Source organism: Ovis aries, chromosome X (assembly GCF_016772045.2).
Source record: "Ovis aries strain OAR_USU_Benz2616 breed Rambouillet chromosome X, ARS-UI_Ramb_v3.0, whole genome shotgun sequence".
In the NCBI taxonomy this organism is placed as follows: Eukaryota; Metazoa; Chordata; class Mammalia; order Artiodactyla; family Bovidae; genus Ovis; species Ovis aries.
Window position 1 is genome coordinate 82,969,555 of NC_056080.1, and position 16,712 is coordinate 82,986,266.

General features: G+C 44.4%; 1 protein-coding gene across 14 annotated transcripts in view; it reads right to left on the reverse strand.

Moving 5' to 3' along the window:
• ZNF185 (zinc finger protein 185 with LIM domain) overlaps positions 1 to 16,712 on the reverse strand; it is a 66,524-nt gene that overhangs the window by 17,176 nt on the left and 32,636 nt on the right. For 11 of the 14 annotated variants that reach the window (XM_012107131.5, XM_060407841.1, XM_060407839.1 and 8 more), the window contains one exon: positions 11,083 to 11,277. The exons of the other annotated variants lie outside the window; for them this stretch is intronic. In XM_012107131.5, the coding sequence (XP_011962521.2) occupies positions 11,083 to 11,277 (195 nt within the window). The remainder of the gene's footprint in view (positions 1 to 11,082; positions 11,278 to 16,712) is intronic. 14 annotated transcript variants of the gene reach the window in all.

Here is a 16,712-nt window from a genome sequence, read left to right on the forward strand (position 1 = left end):
AATCTTTCCCAGCATCAGGGTCTTTTCCAATCAGTCAGTTTATCTCATCAGGTGGCCAAAGTATTGGAGTTTCAGCTTCAGCATCAGTCCTTCCAATGAACATTCAGGGCTGATTTCCTTTAGGATGGACTGGTTTGATCTCCTTGCAGTCCAAGGGACTCTCAAGAGTCTTCTCCAGTTCCACAGTTCAAAGCATCAACTCTTCAGTGCTCAACTTTCTACATAGTCCAACTCTCATATCCATACATGACTACTGGAAATGACTACGGATTACCTCAGTGATGTTTTAAAAGACAAAGACCTCTCTTAGCTGGAAACAGTGGCATTTCTGTCCCCTTCATCCTGTTACCATCGCTCCTTTCTCCAAATTTCCCCAGTCCCAGTTCACCTGTCCTGCTTAAATAGTCCCAAGCCATCCTGTCTTCTCCCCAGGCTGAGGTGCTCAAAATGCCTGTGCACAAAAATCCAGCAGGGCACCAGTTCTCTGGCAAGAGGCTTCTCCCCTCAGCTGCTTTGGCTGGCTGTGTGTGTTAGTAGTTCAGTCATATTTGACTCTTTGCGACCCCATGAACTGTAGCCCACTGGGCTTCTCTGTCTATGGAATTCTCCAGGCAAGAATACTGGAGTGGATTGTCATTCCTTTCTCCAGAGGATCTTCCTGACTCATGGATGGAACTCTGTTCTCCTGCATCACAGGCAGATTCTTTACTGTTTGAGCTAAAGGGATGTCCTGCTTTGGCTGGCTGGGGCGGGGTGGGGGGGGGGGGCGGGGGCGGGCGGGGTGGTTAGGAGGGCAAAGGAGTGGGAAGAGAATCATCAGGGCTCTCTACATTCTCAAACAGACTGATAACCCTGCAATGTGTGGGGAAGGGCCATGAAAATCAAAAGGCTTCTGAGCATGCCCAACAGGTGAGGCTCAACCCACTAGTGATCCTTGCTTGTCATCTGCTGGCTAACATGGGAAAAGCCCAGAATAAGCCCTGCCAAAGCTGAGCACGCCCAGGACAGCCATTTTCTTTATTGATAGTCGTATTTCACGACGGACATCGCGGTCAGAGCTCTCAGATGCAAAAAATGGCTGCTGCTGAAGGGGCACACCTGCCAAACTCCACTGAGCATGAGCTTGAGGCACATACAAAGGCTCAAGCACAGACGTACCATTGTTACACGTTTGTTGATCGCAGTTAGGATCTCCTTGTCTTTTTTTATTGCCAAGCACTCATAGTTATTTTTAACGAAGTAATAGCATTTTTATTTTCCCCCTACACGTGAAAATTATGGGGAGAGGGTCTGCTTGCAGGTCACAAATTGCTCTCAGGATGTAACTTCGACTGCCCTTCCCATCCCTAGTCTGACCAAGTAGCTGCCACTACACTTCCCATCACTAAGTCTGCAGATAGAAGTGGGATAAAAGCAGAAGCATGGGCTAATAACTTAGACGGCCCGTTAAAGGCAAACAAAAAGGTCTTTCTTAACTTCAAACGTCCCACCCCACTCCGACTCCATGGCTTCTCTCCCCTCTGCAACAGCCAAGCTTCTTGAAAGAGCTGGGTGCACTAGCTCTTCTCGTCTCTTCATTCCCATCTCCGTGTCAACTCTCCACAGAAGCTACTATTGCTTCCCAATATCCCAAAGTAACTGTGATTAAGGACTTCTCTTCCCCTAAGTGTCTAGGACAAATATATTGCCTTCTAGGTCCTCCCTTCAATGGCGGGGAGCTCTCCGTGGTCACAAAGCTTAAAAACAATATGCTGGAAAACCTAATTGGAAATGTTCTAGATATTTTGTCCAGGTAGATAAGTTTTAAGGTACCCCAACTGACTAGTTTCTCCTTGGTCCCTCACCCAAAATTTAGTCTACAGTCTCCATAAGATTATATATTAGGGCAAGAAAATTTAAAGCCTCCTGTACAAATATTAGCAGGAAGCTTTAGCCTTCATGTTGAGCAGGTGACCTCAACTTGTCCGATCTGCCAGAAACAGAATTCTGATAAAAATATAAAATGTGGCAAAAAGGAGAACCAGCTCTTATACAAACCAATGAGTCTTTAATTTCTGTTTATACCTGACACATGGTTGAAATTTTAGAATTAAAGCCATAAGATTTCCATTTGAGTCTATCTGAACATTATGTACACGTGTATGTTATATATGTGCAATATCTCTTTACTTTTGAATAGAATTACCAAGTAAACTTACAAGATCACTTATCCTTTATTCCAGTTCACTTAGGGATAAATACTTATATAAATTAAATATTTCTAAAACTCATTAAGTATTTTCTAGTACTTTGAATGTACAGAAGAAAAAGTATTCTTTTATAAGAATTTTTTATAAACATTATTTTTTTTAATTCAAATTCAAAGAATTTAGGTAAATCCTTGGCAAACAAAGCTAGTCTAATATTGTTAATTTAATAAAAACAGCTGTCTTGTGAGTTGTATATTTGTATTTTATACTGTACAATGTACAATATATTTTATATTATATAAATTACATGAGAAGCATCAATCCAATAATAAAAAATAACAATAATACTAATGCAGAGCATTTCCTAAATTTAATGGGTAAAATGTTAATTACATAAATATTTCAGAAATCATATAAAATTCTTAGAGATTTGTCAGTGCTCTCACTGTCCATGATATGCTTTTATTTCTCAGAGTCTCAGTGCTGCCCTGAATTGCCCGATGTTAGAAAACAACAGCACAATGTTATCAGTCATAATTTCAATTATTTTTAAAATGTTAATTTAGTTGCAATTTTACTTTTTAAAATTTAAATTCTGGTATTCTAAGCCAGTGGGTTTCTACTGGAAATTTTTATCACTTACCTATGGAATTTTGTTAATATACATATGTTCAAGACCTTTTCCTTCAGTGGCAATTTGATTTCACTCATCTCCAAAATCTCATGATTTTAAATATGTTCTTACTACCATGTCTGTTCCTTCACTGGCTTGAAGCTTTCCCTTTTAAAAGGGCCATTGCAACTACTGCTGCTAAGCTTTTGTTGGAACAAGTATTCCCTCGTGAGGAATTCTGATTCTTTCAAGTAACTGAGGAATAAATTTCACCAGTTAAGTCATCCAAGGAATCCTAGGTCTTCCTTTATACCTCAAATTACATTGTCTTTGTTATACTCAGGCATCGGGAATGACAGAACTATAAAATTATTCAGTTCAGTTCAGTCGCTCATTACTGTCCAACTCTTTGTGACCCCATGGATTACAGCACACCAGGCTTCCCTGTCTATCACCAATTCCCAGAGCTTGCTCAAACTCATGTCCATCGAGTCAGTGATGCCATCCAACCATCTCATCCTCTGCCATCCACTTCTCCTCCTGCCTTCAATCCTTCCCAGCATTGGGGTCTTTTCCAATGAGTCAGTCCGTCTCATCAGGTGGCCCAAGTATTGGACCCTCAATTCAGCATCAGTACTTCTAATGAATATTCAGGACTGATTTCCTTTAAGATGGACTGGTTTGATCTCCTTACAGTCCAAGGGACTCTCAAAAGTCTTCTCCAACACCACAGTTCAGAAGCATCAATGCTTCAACGCTCAGTTTTCCTTACAGTCCAACTCTCACATCCACAGATAACTACTGGAAAAATAATAGCTTTGACTAGATAGACCTTTGCCAGCAAAGTAATATCTCTGCTTTTCAATATGCTGTCTAGGTTGGTCATAGATTTCTTCCAAGGAGCAAGCATCTTTTAATTTCATAGCTGTAGTCACCATCTGCAGGGATTTGGAGCCTCCCAAAATAAAGTCTCTCACTGTTTCCATTGTTTCCTCATCTATTTGCTATGAACTGATAGGACTGGATGCCATGATCTTAGTTTTTTGAATGTTAAGTTTTAAGCCAGCTTCTTCACTCTCCTCTTTCACTTTCATCAAGGGGCTCTTTAGTTCCTCTTCCCTTTTTGCCATAAGGGTGGGGTCATCTGCATATCTGAAGTTATTGGTATTTCCCTTGGCAGTCTTGTTTCCAGATAGTGCTTCATCCAGTCTGGCACTTCCCATGATGTACTCTGCATATATGTTAAATAAGCAGAGTGACAATATACGGCCTTGATGTACTCCTTTGCCAATTTGGAATCATTCTGTTGTTCCATGTCCAGTTCTAACTGTTGCTTCCTGATCTGCATACAGATTTCTTAGGAGGCAGGTAAGGTGGTCTGGTATGCCCATCTCTTTCAGAATTTTCCACAATTTGTTGCAATCCACACAATCAAAGGCTTTGGTGTAGTCAAAGCAGAAGTAGATATTTTTCTGGAACTCTCTTGCTTGTTCTATGATCCAACAGATGTTGGCAATTTGATCTCTGGTTCCTCTGCCTTTTCTAAATCCAGCTTGAAAATCTGGAAGTTCATAGTTTACGTACTATCAAAGCCCGGCTTGGAGAATTTTGAGCATTACTTCGCTAGTGTGTGAGATGTGTGCAACTGTGCAGTAGGTTGAACATTCTTTGGCATTGCCTTTCTTTGGGATTAGAATGAAAATTGACATTTTCCAGTCCTGTGGCCACTGCTGAGTTTTCCAAATTTGCTGGCATATTGACTGCAGCACTTTCACAGCATCATCTTTCAGGATTTGAAATAGCTCAGCTGAAATCCCATCACCTCCACTAGCTTTGTTCGTAGTGATGCTTCCTAAGGCCCACTTGACTTCGCATTCCAGAGTTTCTGGCTCTAAGTGAATGATCACACCATCGTGGTTATCTGGGTCATGAAGATTTTTTTTGTATAGTTTTTCTGTGTATTCTTGCCACCTCTTTTTAATATCTTCTGCTTCTGTTAGTTCCATACTATTTCTGTCCTTTATTGTGTCCATCTTTGCATGAAATGTTCCCTTGGTATCTCTAATTTTCTTGAAGAGATCTCTAGTCTTTCCCATTCTATTGTTTTCCTCTATTTCTTTGCATTTCTTCCTCAAACTGAGGAAGGTTTCCTTATCTCTCCTTGCTATTCTTTGGAACTCTGCATTTAGATGCCTATATCTTTCCTTTTCTCCTTTGCTTTTAGCTTCTCTTCTTTTCTCAGCTATTTGTAAGGCCTCCTCAGACAACCATTTTGCCTTTTTGCATTTCTTTTTCTGGGGTCTTGATTACTGCCTCCTGTACAGTGTCACAAACCTCCATCCATAGTTCTTCAGGCACTCTATCAGATCTAATCCCTTGAATCTATTTGTTACTTCCACTGTATAATCATAAGGAATTTGATTTAGGTCACACCTGAATAGTCTAGTGGCTTTCCCTATTTTCTTCAATTTATGTCTGAATTTGGCAAAAAAGAGTTCATGATCTGAGCCATAGTCAGCTCCCAGTCTTGTTTTTGCTGACGGTATAGAGCTTCTCCATCTTTGGTTGCAAAGAATATAATCAATCTGATTTTGGTGTTGACCATCTGGTGATGTCCATGTGTAGAGCTTCTCTTGTGTTGTTGGAAGAGGGTGTTTGCTATGACCAGTGCGTTCTCTTAACAAAACTCTAATTAGCCTTTGTCCTGTTTCATTTTGTACTCCAAGGCCAAATTTACCTGTTATTTCAGGTATCTCTTGCCTTCCTACTTTTGCATTCCAGCCTCCTATGATGAAAAGGACATATTTTGGGAGTGTTAGTTCTATAAGGTCTTGTAGGTCTTCATAGAACTGTTCAACTTCAGCTTCGTCAGCATTACTGGTTGGGGCATAGACTTGGATTACTGTGATATTGAATGGTTTCCCTTGGAAACAAACAGAGATCATTCTGCCATTTTTGAGATTGCACCCAAGTACTGCATTTCGGACTCTTTTGTTGACTTTGATGGCTACTCCATTTCTTCTAAGGGATTCTTGCCCACAGTAGTAGGTATAATGATCATCTGAATTAAATTCACCCATTTCAGTCCATTTTAGTTTGCTGATTCCTAAAATGTCAGTGTTCACTCTTGCCATCTCCTGTTTGACCACTTGTAATTTACCTCGATTCATGGACCTAACATTCCAGTTTCCTATGCAATGCTGCTCTTCACAGCATTGGACTTTACTTCCATCACCAACCACATCCACTACTGGGCATTGTTTTCGTTTTGGCTCTATCTCTTCATTCTTTCTGGAGTTATGTCTGCGTTCTTCTCCAGTCGCATATTGGGCACCTACAGACCTGGGGAGTTCATCTTTCAATGTCCTATCTTTTTGCCTTTTCATACTGTTCATGGTATTCTCAAGGCAAGAATACTGTAGTGGTTTGCTATTCCCTTCTCCAGTGGACCACATTTTGTCAGAACTCTCCACCATGACCCGTCCATCTTGGGTAGCCCTATATGGCATGGCTCATAGTTTCATTGAGTTAGACAACACTGTGGTCCATGTGATTAGTTTGATTCATTTTCTGTGGTTGAGGTTTTCATTCTCTCTGCCCTCTGATGGAAAAGGATAAGAGGCTTATGGAAGCTTCCTGTTGGGAGAGACTGACTGGGGGAAACTGGGTCTTGTTACGATGGGTGGGGCCATGCTCAGTAAATTTTCAATCCAATTTTCTGTTCATGGTGTGACTGTGTTTCCTCCCTGTTGTTTGACCTGAGACCTAACTATGGTGGAGGTAATGAAGATAATAAAAATTATAAAATATAAAAATTAAAGCTTGCTAAACTGATGGAAAAACAATCTCCCACAGCCTGAGATTTTAGCCTTGGCAGTGACTGTCCTCTGGTCCTCTTCTGCTGGGCCATACCAACTGTCCTTATGTGAAATTATATGCAACCCACATATAAGAATTCTCTATTCTGTCTCAGCTCTCAACTACTCTAACTTGGCCAATTCAGACATTCTAAGATGCTGATTGGATTTTTTTCTATCCTCCATCCAACTCTCCCTCACAATTCTGCTGTTATTGTTGCCTGTGTCCTTGCAGTTCTCACTCTGCCCTCTTCTGTGCTTATTGGAATCCCAGGCTGGTCGAGCCTCATCCACTAGAAGGGTGCATAAACTACCTTTCCTTCTGACATATATCCAGGCTGGGGCTGAGGAATTAATTGTTACTTGAGACTATGAGGGGTAAGCAGCCCTTAATTCCCTGGTCCACACAATCCAAATGCCACATTTTCTGATAAACCTAGTCTGTTGAGATACCATGCCAGTGATTAGACCCAAAGACTGGAAATGGAGAATCATTTGGGTTTGTCAAGAGGGCTTGTCCACAGCCACACCTGGAAGCCAGACCTTGCCTCAGGTGCCCTTCTCTGTTGTCCCATTTGAGACTGCTGCCTTGGTTTGGTATGTCTGTAAAGTGGGCATTTGTTCAGATAGCTCCAGGAAGTGCAGCGGCAACTTGGAGAGTTGCCCCACCACATAAGCCAGGAGGGGTCACATACTGCACCTAGCCATGTACTTTCTGACTTGACACTTCCCTCTTCCTCATTGTTCCCCAAATTCTGGGTTCATTATTCTTATTAAACAGTTCTGTCTCCATCTCCACAGCTGCTATCCTAGTTAGCACCCCATCATCTCTTACCTGGAGGACTGGAATAACTTCCAAGCTCTTCTCCCTGCCTGTACCTGCCTATTTCAAGTCCAATCTTTTCATTGACACCATAGAGATAACTGTAAAGCACAAATCTGACCACATCAATCGTCTGCTTAAAACTTTTCTGGCTCTATGGGTGGGAATGGAAAATGCTGCAGCTGCTGTGGAAAAACAGTACAGTGGTTTCTAAAAAAACTTAAAGTTATCATATGATCCAGCAATTTCACCTCTGAGTATATACCCAAAAGGACTGAAAGCGGGATCTTGAAAATATATTTGTACACCCATATTTACTGCAGCACTATTCACAATAGCCAAAAGGTGGAAACAACCCAAGTGTCCACTGACAGATGAATAGACAAAGAAAAAGCAGTATGTCCACATTGTGGAATATTATTCAGTCTTAAAAAGGAAGAAAATTCTGATATGCTACACTGATGAACCTTTAAGACATTAAGACTAAGAGAAAGATGCTAGTTACAAAAGGACAGATACTGTATGATTCCGCTGCTATGAGGTATCTATAGTAGAAAATTTATAGAGGCAAATAGTAGGATGGTAAGTGCCAGGGGTTGGGAGTAGAGGGGATGGGGAGCTGTTGTTTAATGGAAAAGTTCAGGACATTGGCTGTACAACACTATGAATGTGCTTAATGCCACTTAACTGCATACTTGAAAATGGTTAAGAAGGTAATTTTAATGTTATGTGTATTTTATAACAATTTAAAAAGAAATCTTCTTGGCTCTTTGTCCTCTGCAGAAAGTCCAAGTCCTTATGGCATAAGGTTCTGACCCTGCCCACCTGTGCTTGTGATCACAGTTTTTGTCCTTTACTGGATTGATGTAGTGTGTAGTGTGCTGGCATCTCTAAGGCCACCCTCAGGGTCAATGATTCACTAGAACTCCCAGGACTCAGCATATAGTCATCCTCACAGACCCAAATGACCTTATCACATCTCTGCACACCAACCCCCACTAACCTCACCAGCCGTCAGCTAGTTCCTATCAAACCTTGGGGCCATCACTACACACAGTTGCTCAAACGTGAAATCTCAGGAGCAGCCTTGGCTACCACTTTCCTTCACCTTTGATAAGGCAACTTGTCGGCTATCTCTTGGCTGGGCAAACAGCCTCTTGACTGGTCTCCTCCCTTGTGTTGCTGTATATCCACCCTGCTTGTCATGTCTGGTCTTTGGACTCTCCTTTGCAAAACCTGTCAGTGGTGCCTGGGGGCCTCAGAAGGTGGGTCATGCTTGTCAGTCTAGGAGTAGGTGCCTGCACAGCCTCTCTCATCACTTCTCACCAAGCCAACCATTAATTCTTCCTTCACTGCAGCCACCCTGAGTCTATATTTCCATCACAATGTATCTATCTTTCTGGCAAAGTCTTCCAGCTTCAACCTCATCCCGCCTATAAAGAAAGACTCTCCTGACATCCACCCTAACTCCCCCTGCCAAAGCCCAATCACCTCCTCCTTTACCTACAGGTTGCATTTTTTACACCCTGTCTAACCAGAGAGCACACTGAGTACTGTAGCACAAAGTCCAAAGCTGTTCATTCAGTATCTTGGTCTGGGCCTCTACAGGGCCTGGAGTCAAAGATGGACAAAAGGAATCAAAGACCAGTTGCTGCTAAGTCGCTTCAGTCGTGTCCAACTCTGTGCGACCCCAGAGATGGCAGCCCATCAGGCTCCCCCATCCCTGGGATTCTCCAGGCAAGAACACTGGAGTGGGTTGCCATTTCCTTCTCCAATGCATTAAAGTGAAAAGTGAAGTGAAGTTGCTCAGTCATGTCCAACCCTCAGCGACCCCATGGACTGCAGCCTTCCAGGCTCCTCCGTCCATGGGATTTTCCAGGCAAGAGTACTGGAGTGGGGTGCCATTGCCTTCTCCGCAAAGACCAGTTGGATGTTCTTAAATTAAAAAACCTGTTACATTTAACACATGAACCTGGCACTAAAAATAACCTCCTATTTAAGTATGGAACCTCCATGTATAAAAACCCCAGTATCATGAAGATTGTTGTTCAGTCTCTCAGTCATGTCCAACTCTTTGCAACCCCATGGACTGCAGCATGCCAGCCTTCCCTGTCCTTCATTATCTCCCAGGGTTTGCTCAAACTCATGTCCATTGAGTTGGTGATGCTATCCAACCATCTCATTCTCTGTCGCCCCCTTCTCCTCCTGCCCTCAATCTTTCCCAGCATCAGGGTGTTTTCCAATGAGTCAGCTCTTTGCATCAGGTGGCCAAAGTATTGGAGCTTCAGCTTCAGCATCAGCCCTTCCAATGAATATTCAGGACTGATGTCCTTTAGGATGGACTGGTTTGATCTCTTTGCTATCCAAGGGACTCTCAAGAGGCTTCTTCAGCACTCAGCCTTCTTTATGGTCAAGCTCTCACATCCCTACATGACTATTGGAAAAATCATAATCATGACTAGATGGACCTTTGTCAGCAAAGCAATGTCTCTGCTTTTTAATACACTGTCTATGTTTATTGTAGCTTTTCTTCCAAGGAGCAAGTGTCTTTTAATTTCATGGCTGCAGTCACCGTCCATAGTGATTTTGGAGCTCAAGAAAATAAAGTCTGCCACTATTTTCATTTTTTACCAATCTATTTGCCATGAAGTGATGGGATTGGATGCCGTGATCTTAGTTTTTTCAAAGTTGAGCTTTAAGTTTTTATTCTATTTGTCTCTGCAATAGGAGCCACAGCTACTGTTCCCTGTTTCCTGGGTTGGTGAAACACTCCTGTGTTCCCTTCTGGCATTTCGCTCTTGCTTGGATCTGCAGAAGTGATAAGTGCTTATGAAAGCATATTTGCTCTCCATGAAATTTCTAAGCAATACAAACCTGCAGTGTTTCAACCATCTGTCAGCACATCCATAAGCTTTATAGGGCATGAATGTAATGTTCAGCCAGGCAGATGCCATCAGGAAAGCCTTGACTTGAACACCTCACACCCACACCACAAAGTCATCTCTAGTGACAATTACACTTGCCCTGTCACTCATGCATACCACACACCAACACATCACCAATCATAATCCCACTCCCACCTTTACTGCCAGTATCAGGGCACCTCTCTAATATGCTTGCACTCTCCTGTCACTGTGACCTTCTCTCTCTGCTCCACCTTGTTGTACTCTTTCACAGTCTCCCCTTCCCCCCATCCTTTCTAATTCTCTGACAGATGCTTTTTACACACACATATCGCCCTCATTTTACCTGGGACCACCCTCACCCCAGTCTGTGGTGCTCCTATACTCTGGGAGACCTCCTTCCTCCTCCACATATAAGAAGTTAGCCAGGGTTTCTTACCTCTGGGAACAGATGACCGTTCCAATCACAGGCTCCATCTCAGTTCCTTATGCCAAAAGAAACCCCTTGACACTGCTCTGTGCCCGGGACTCACCATTTTAACTGCATTCATCAGGCAGGAGCCTGAGTATCTAGGTGTGCAATGCGCCAGGCACTGGCATGGATGTGGGGCAAAAGTGGGTCCTACCTTGGTTATTGCCCCCGACAAAACTCCAGTTCAGGCAGGCTAGCAGGAGCCCGGCACAGAGTAGCCCTTACCTGTTGACCAGGCTGTCCACTTCCAGGTGCTGCTCAGGATTTCTGGGGCTGCTCTGCTCTGAGGTGCTGGGGTCTGTGCACTGCTGGGTGGGTACAGCTGGGTCTCCTTGATCATCTTGCAGGACTCGGGGCCTCCCCTGCCATGCCTCTCCCACCTTGGTAACCACATTCTTCTCCTCAAAAACAACCAAGGTGCTGAGGAAGAATGAGTCCTTGATCATCCACTGCACATCCATATCACCTTCTGTGACCACAGCAGGCTCCTCTCCCGGAGGGGGCAGGGAAGGAGCCTGGCATGGCCCCCACTTCAGGGAGTGCTCGTGTCCTCCTCAGGAGGACCCCAGCACCGCTGCTCCCCTCCAACTTACAAAGGCTGTCCCTGTATAAGATGAAGCCTGAGACCAGATGCTTTTGCCACCCTCTGAATCCAGCAAGGAGGCAGTGGCCTCCCAGCTGTCCGCAGTATCAAGTTCTTTGGGAGCTCTTCCATCCTTCCTGGCCTGACATCACACCTATACTTGCACTTCCCTCCCATCACCATCCCCATCCTGGCATGCTTCCAAGGGCCTTGTTCTCATCATTGGTGCCTCCTCCACATTCTGTGTGATGATGCTGGTGCCTGATGGCCTCAGGCACCAAAGATGTCATATGCCCACTAGGCCAGTGGCCAAGACTGAGTCAGGGTATTGAGAACATGAGCCTAGCATTCCAGAAAATGACTATCTAGTCCACCATCACCTTGATCCTGGTCCATCCTGAACTCAACCTTGCCAATCAGCAGCCTGCCTCCAATTGCTGAGGGCTATATTGGGGGGGGGGTGCTATATTAGTGCAAGAAGTTCATACCACCAGCTACCTCCAGCCTTGGAGCTCTTTATTCATGTAAGTTAACTGCACAGTAGGCAGACTCACTGCCTTCAAGCTGGAATAACAAGAGGAGCAGAACTCATAACTTTTGGAAAGTACGCTCTTCTCCAATAGTGCCACTCCCTTAGCCAGAAGAATACCCTGACACACCCATCCCATTATGACATATAGGCTTGAGTCAATGACAAACCAAAAAGGCCTAAAGAGCATGTTTCCTGACTCTGGAAGCCCTGAGCTAGCTTTCAGTTCAGTTTAGTTCAGTCTCAGTCGTGTCTGACTCTTTGTGACCCATGGACTGCAACACACCAGGCTTCCCTGTCTATCACCAACTCCCAGAGCTTGCTCAAACTCATGTCCATCAAGTTGATGATGCCATCCAACCATATCATCCTCTGCCATCCCCTTCTCCTCCTGCCTTCAATCTTTCCCAGCATCAGGGTCTTTTCAAATGAGTCAGTTCTTCACATCAGATGGCCAAAGTATTGGAGCCTCAGCTTCAGCATCAGTCCTTCCAGTGAATATTCAGGACTGATTTCCTTCAGGATTGACTGGTTTGATCTCCTTGCAGTCCAAGGGACTCTCAAGAGTCTTCTCCAACACCACAGTTCAAAAGCATCAATTCTTCAGCACTCAGCTTTCTTTATAGTCCAACTCACATCCATACACGACTACTGGAAAAACCATAGCTTTGACTAGAAGGACCTTTGTCGGCAAAGTAATGTCTCTCGTTTTTAATATGCTGTCTAGGTTGGTCTTAGTTTTGTTTTTTTTTTTTTTTCCAAGGAGCAAGCCTCTTTTCATTTCATGGCTGCAGTCACCATCTGCAGTGATTTTGGAGGCCAAAAAACAGTGTCTCATTGTTTCCCCATCTATTTGCCATGAAGTGATGGGACCAGATACCATGATCTTAATTTTTTGAATGTTGAGTTTTAAGCCAGCTTTTTCACTCTCCTCTTTCACTTTCATCAAGAGGCTCTTTAGTTCTTAGTATTCTTGCCTTGAGAACCCCATGAGCTAACTTTACTTAATCAGAGTCCTGTACCAACCCATGGCTCCAGTAGAATTATGATAATAGAAATTATCCTCACCAAGTTTGTGAATAAAGCCAAGATTCTCAGCAAAGAGCAATTTGAATGTCCACTGTGACACAGGGACAAGTAGATGAATAAAGCTGCTTTGCCCTAGGCCTCAGAGCAGAGTCACTACAATTATAGAAGGTATAACCCACCTGACCCATGAAAAATAAATTTTAGTAAAACAGTCACAAGAAGTCTTGCTGAGCAATGTAACAACCGAGAAGTCCTCCTGGCCCCTAATAAATTGCCTAGAAGTCAAGTGTTTAGAGATAGGAAAGGTATTATAATACTTCTGGCTGTAACTAGATCAAAAATCTGGAAGCCTAGTCCAGCTACTGCCAATCGTGGACACAGTCATATCCTTTACATGGAAGACAACAGCTCCTTCCACTCTTGTGGTACCTCCATTAGACTCTTCCAGTGATTGACAGCAGTTGTCCACAGTGAATACATGTGTTTAAAGTTCACCTGTTCCTAATGCAGAGAGAACATAAACCTGAAAGGCCCAGACTTGCAACACAGAGGAAAACAGCATATGCTTTAAATGTAAAGTCTAATGACAAAAATTTACTGGAGAAGGGGTGATTGACTCTGTGTCTTATTAAATGAAGTCAAGCCAATAAATCTGGAAAAGAGGAACAGAGGCCAGCATTCCTCATGTCCTTAAATAGTTCTGGTGGAAAGAGGTATTCCTCTGGGGCTGGTTATTTAGCTTTAACTTTTAATAAAACGAGACTCCAACATGTATGTAGTACTTTGTGCCAGGAAATGACCTGCACACAAAACCATTTAACCCTCACAACAGCCCTACGTGGTAGGATGTATTTTTGCCACTATTCTACAGGTAAGGAAACTGAAGCAGAGAGATGAGTAAGATACCCAAGGCCACACAGCAAGTAAGGGACAGAGCTTACATTAGAGCCCAGGCACAGGAGTACGTACATGCTCATTACACTATACCACCTCTTCCTGTACCTGTCATGTACCGTGATGAAGAAAAACCAAAGTCAGATTAGCGCAGTTCTTCAACTTTGGGACAAAGGCACTGCTGTGCGCATCGGACCACCCAACCTGTTCACCTCCCTCCTAGACCTCTTGATAATGACGTCCTCTCCCCACGGAGCCCCAGCACCCTGAGTTGGCAGGTCCGCCCAGGGTCCCTCGGGGTTGAAGAGTCGAGCCGCCCTCCCCTCGTGTCCATGGGTCCTGGCCGCGGCCAGCTCTGAAGACCAGCGTCTGGCGTCCAGAGATCACCAGGGCAGCTCGCCAAACAGCCGCTTTGGATCTTTGCGGGCACCCAGCTCCCTTCCTCTCTCCCGCCTCCGCCTGCACTGTGGTGACGGTGCTGGGTCAACTCCATGCGGGTGGGACCGCCCAGATCCTCCAGCCCATCGCGGGATGGGGAGCAAGAGCCCAAAGCGCCAAGATGGGCGGCCAGACAGAATTGTTATCTTCGCGCGCCATCTGGCGGCGTTTCCAGGAACCGCCCGCAAGGCTTCTCTCGCCCAGGGTAGCCATTTCGAAGCATGGACTGTCTCATTTCCCGATAAGCACCGCGACGCGAGCACACGGCCGCAGGAAATGGCGGCGCGCGCAGGCGCACAGGAACTGGACGTATACGCTCACCTCCCCCCCACACACCCGCGGGGCACCCACGCGCAGGCGCACACAGGAAGGCTTCTCGCTGGCCTAGAGCCAAAGGTGTGCAGGTCTGCGCATGTGCAGGCGCATACGTTCTGTGCCCACTGCTCAGATACCTGCCCCTAAGGTGAGGGAGTCTGCGCGCCGTTTTTTCTTTCCAGCCCCTATCTTCTGACTTTCCGTACAGATCAGCTTTAGGACAGCGTTTGTCAACCTCGCCATTATTGAAATTTTGGACTGGATAACTGTGATGGGAGCTGTCCTGTGCACTGTCAGCCATTGGGCAGCATCCCTGGTCTCCACCTACTACTTGCTAGTAACACCCTTTCCCATTTGTAGCCATCAACAGTGTCTCCAAACATTGCCAAGCGACTCGGGGGTTGGAGGTGGGGGAGATGTCCCGTGTTCAGAACGGCTACCCTAGAACAATAAAGTCTAAATCTCTGCGTGGATTCTGGATACTTTAAAAAAAAAAAAAACTTCACAGGTGGTTATCAAGTGCAACCAGATTTGTGAAACACTGATCAATAAAGTTGGTTTTGATTTTGCAAACTTTTAAGCAGAGTAAAGTAGTTGCAAACCTGGGCTCTAGAGTTAGCCATGTGAAAGTGTTAGTCACTCCGTCATGTCTGACTCTTTGCGACCCCATGGACTATAGCCTGCCAGGCTCTTCTGTCCATGAATTTCTCCAGGCAAGATACTGGAATGGGTTGCCATTCCCTCCTCCAGGGTATCTTCCAGACCCAAGAATTGAACCTGGGTCTCCTGCATTGCAGGCAGATTCTTTACACTGAGCCACAAGGGAAGCCCAGAGTTAGCCGTATCTGAGCTCTATCTCTAGCTCTGCTCTTCACAGGAGCCCTCTGTTTCCTCCACTGTCAAATTGCATAGCAAGAAGCAAGATCCTTCTCTAGGTTTGAGGAATATTACATAAGATAATGGATAATTCAAGCTGATGTCTAAACCCCACCCCAGACATGTGCCACTGTGGCCCAGGAGAGCTCACCAATATGCTACAAAATAACCACACTTTTCCAGCTCTAGCACATGTGCCCTAGGCAGACAGTCCATACAAAACCCACAGGGGCTTTTTCAATTCCCGCACATGTGCCCTTGATGTGCAGGTGTGTCCTCAAGTAACCTAAGGATCCAGGAGTCCATTGAGGGTTCATAAATATTGTATACATACATACATCTATACATACACACCTACATCTATCTATACATACATGCATGATTATAACAGACTGAATTATGGGAAAGAATGTGTGATAGAGCCTGCTGTTATGCAACTTCCAACTGTCAATCAAAGCTGTCAGTCCATGCTGGCCTAGGTGAATATGTAAAAGCCCTCTCTCTTGAAAAACCCCTGTACTTCATCATTCTGTTGCCAGTGCCTCTCTTGGCTTGGCCCATGTTTTAGTTGAGGTGTACTTTCTGTTTTTGTTTTTGTTTTTGTTTTTTTTTTCCTTAATAAACTTTCTTTTGCCCTGGGTAAGACCTCAGATTCTTCTTTGGTTCCTTACCAAGAACCAAGCCCCACAGGAAGGTCCTCTTTAACCCTCCCCAAATCTGGTAACAGGTGTCAGTTTTTGTTTTCACTCTGTTAACTTTCAGTGCAATTCAAAACATTAAAAAGTCACATAATAGGTCCTCATACCTTAGAGATCTGTTACCCACCCAACCCCCAGCATTGTGGTTTATGTAGGGGTGACAAATGTAAAAAAAAAAAAAATGTAGCTGTAATGAGGTGTGGCATTGCAGGAATTCACTCATTTTTTAAACACCTAAATCAGACCACATCCCTCTCTGGCTTAAAAATTGAAATAAGATGCAGTCTCCCTCTCATGCCTTACCAGGGCCCAGTTTCATCTGTGATCCCCCTCACCAGGTTGGCTCCAGCTACTCGATGCTTTGGAACCTGCTAAGTGTGTTCCCACCTCAGAGTTTTTTAGTTTATGTTTCCCCATCTCCAGTTCTTTTCTCCTTGCTCTTCCTAGAGTTGTTGGTTCCTTCTCCTCCTTAGAGGAGCTCTCCTGAGTCATC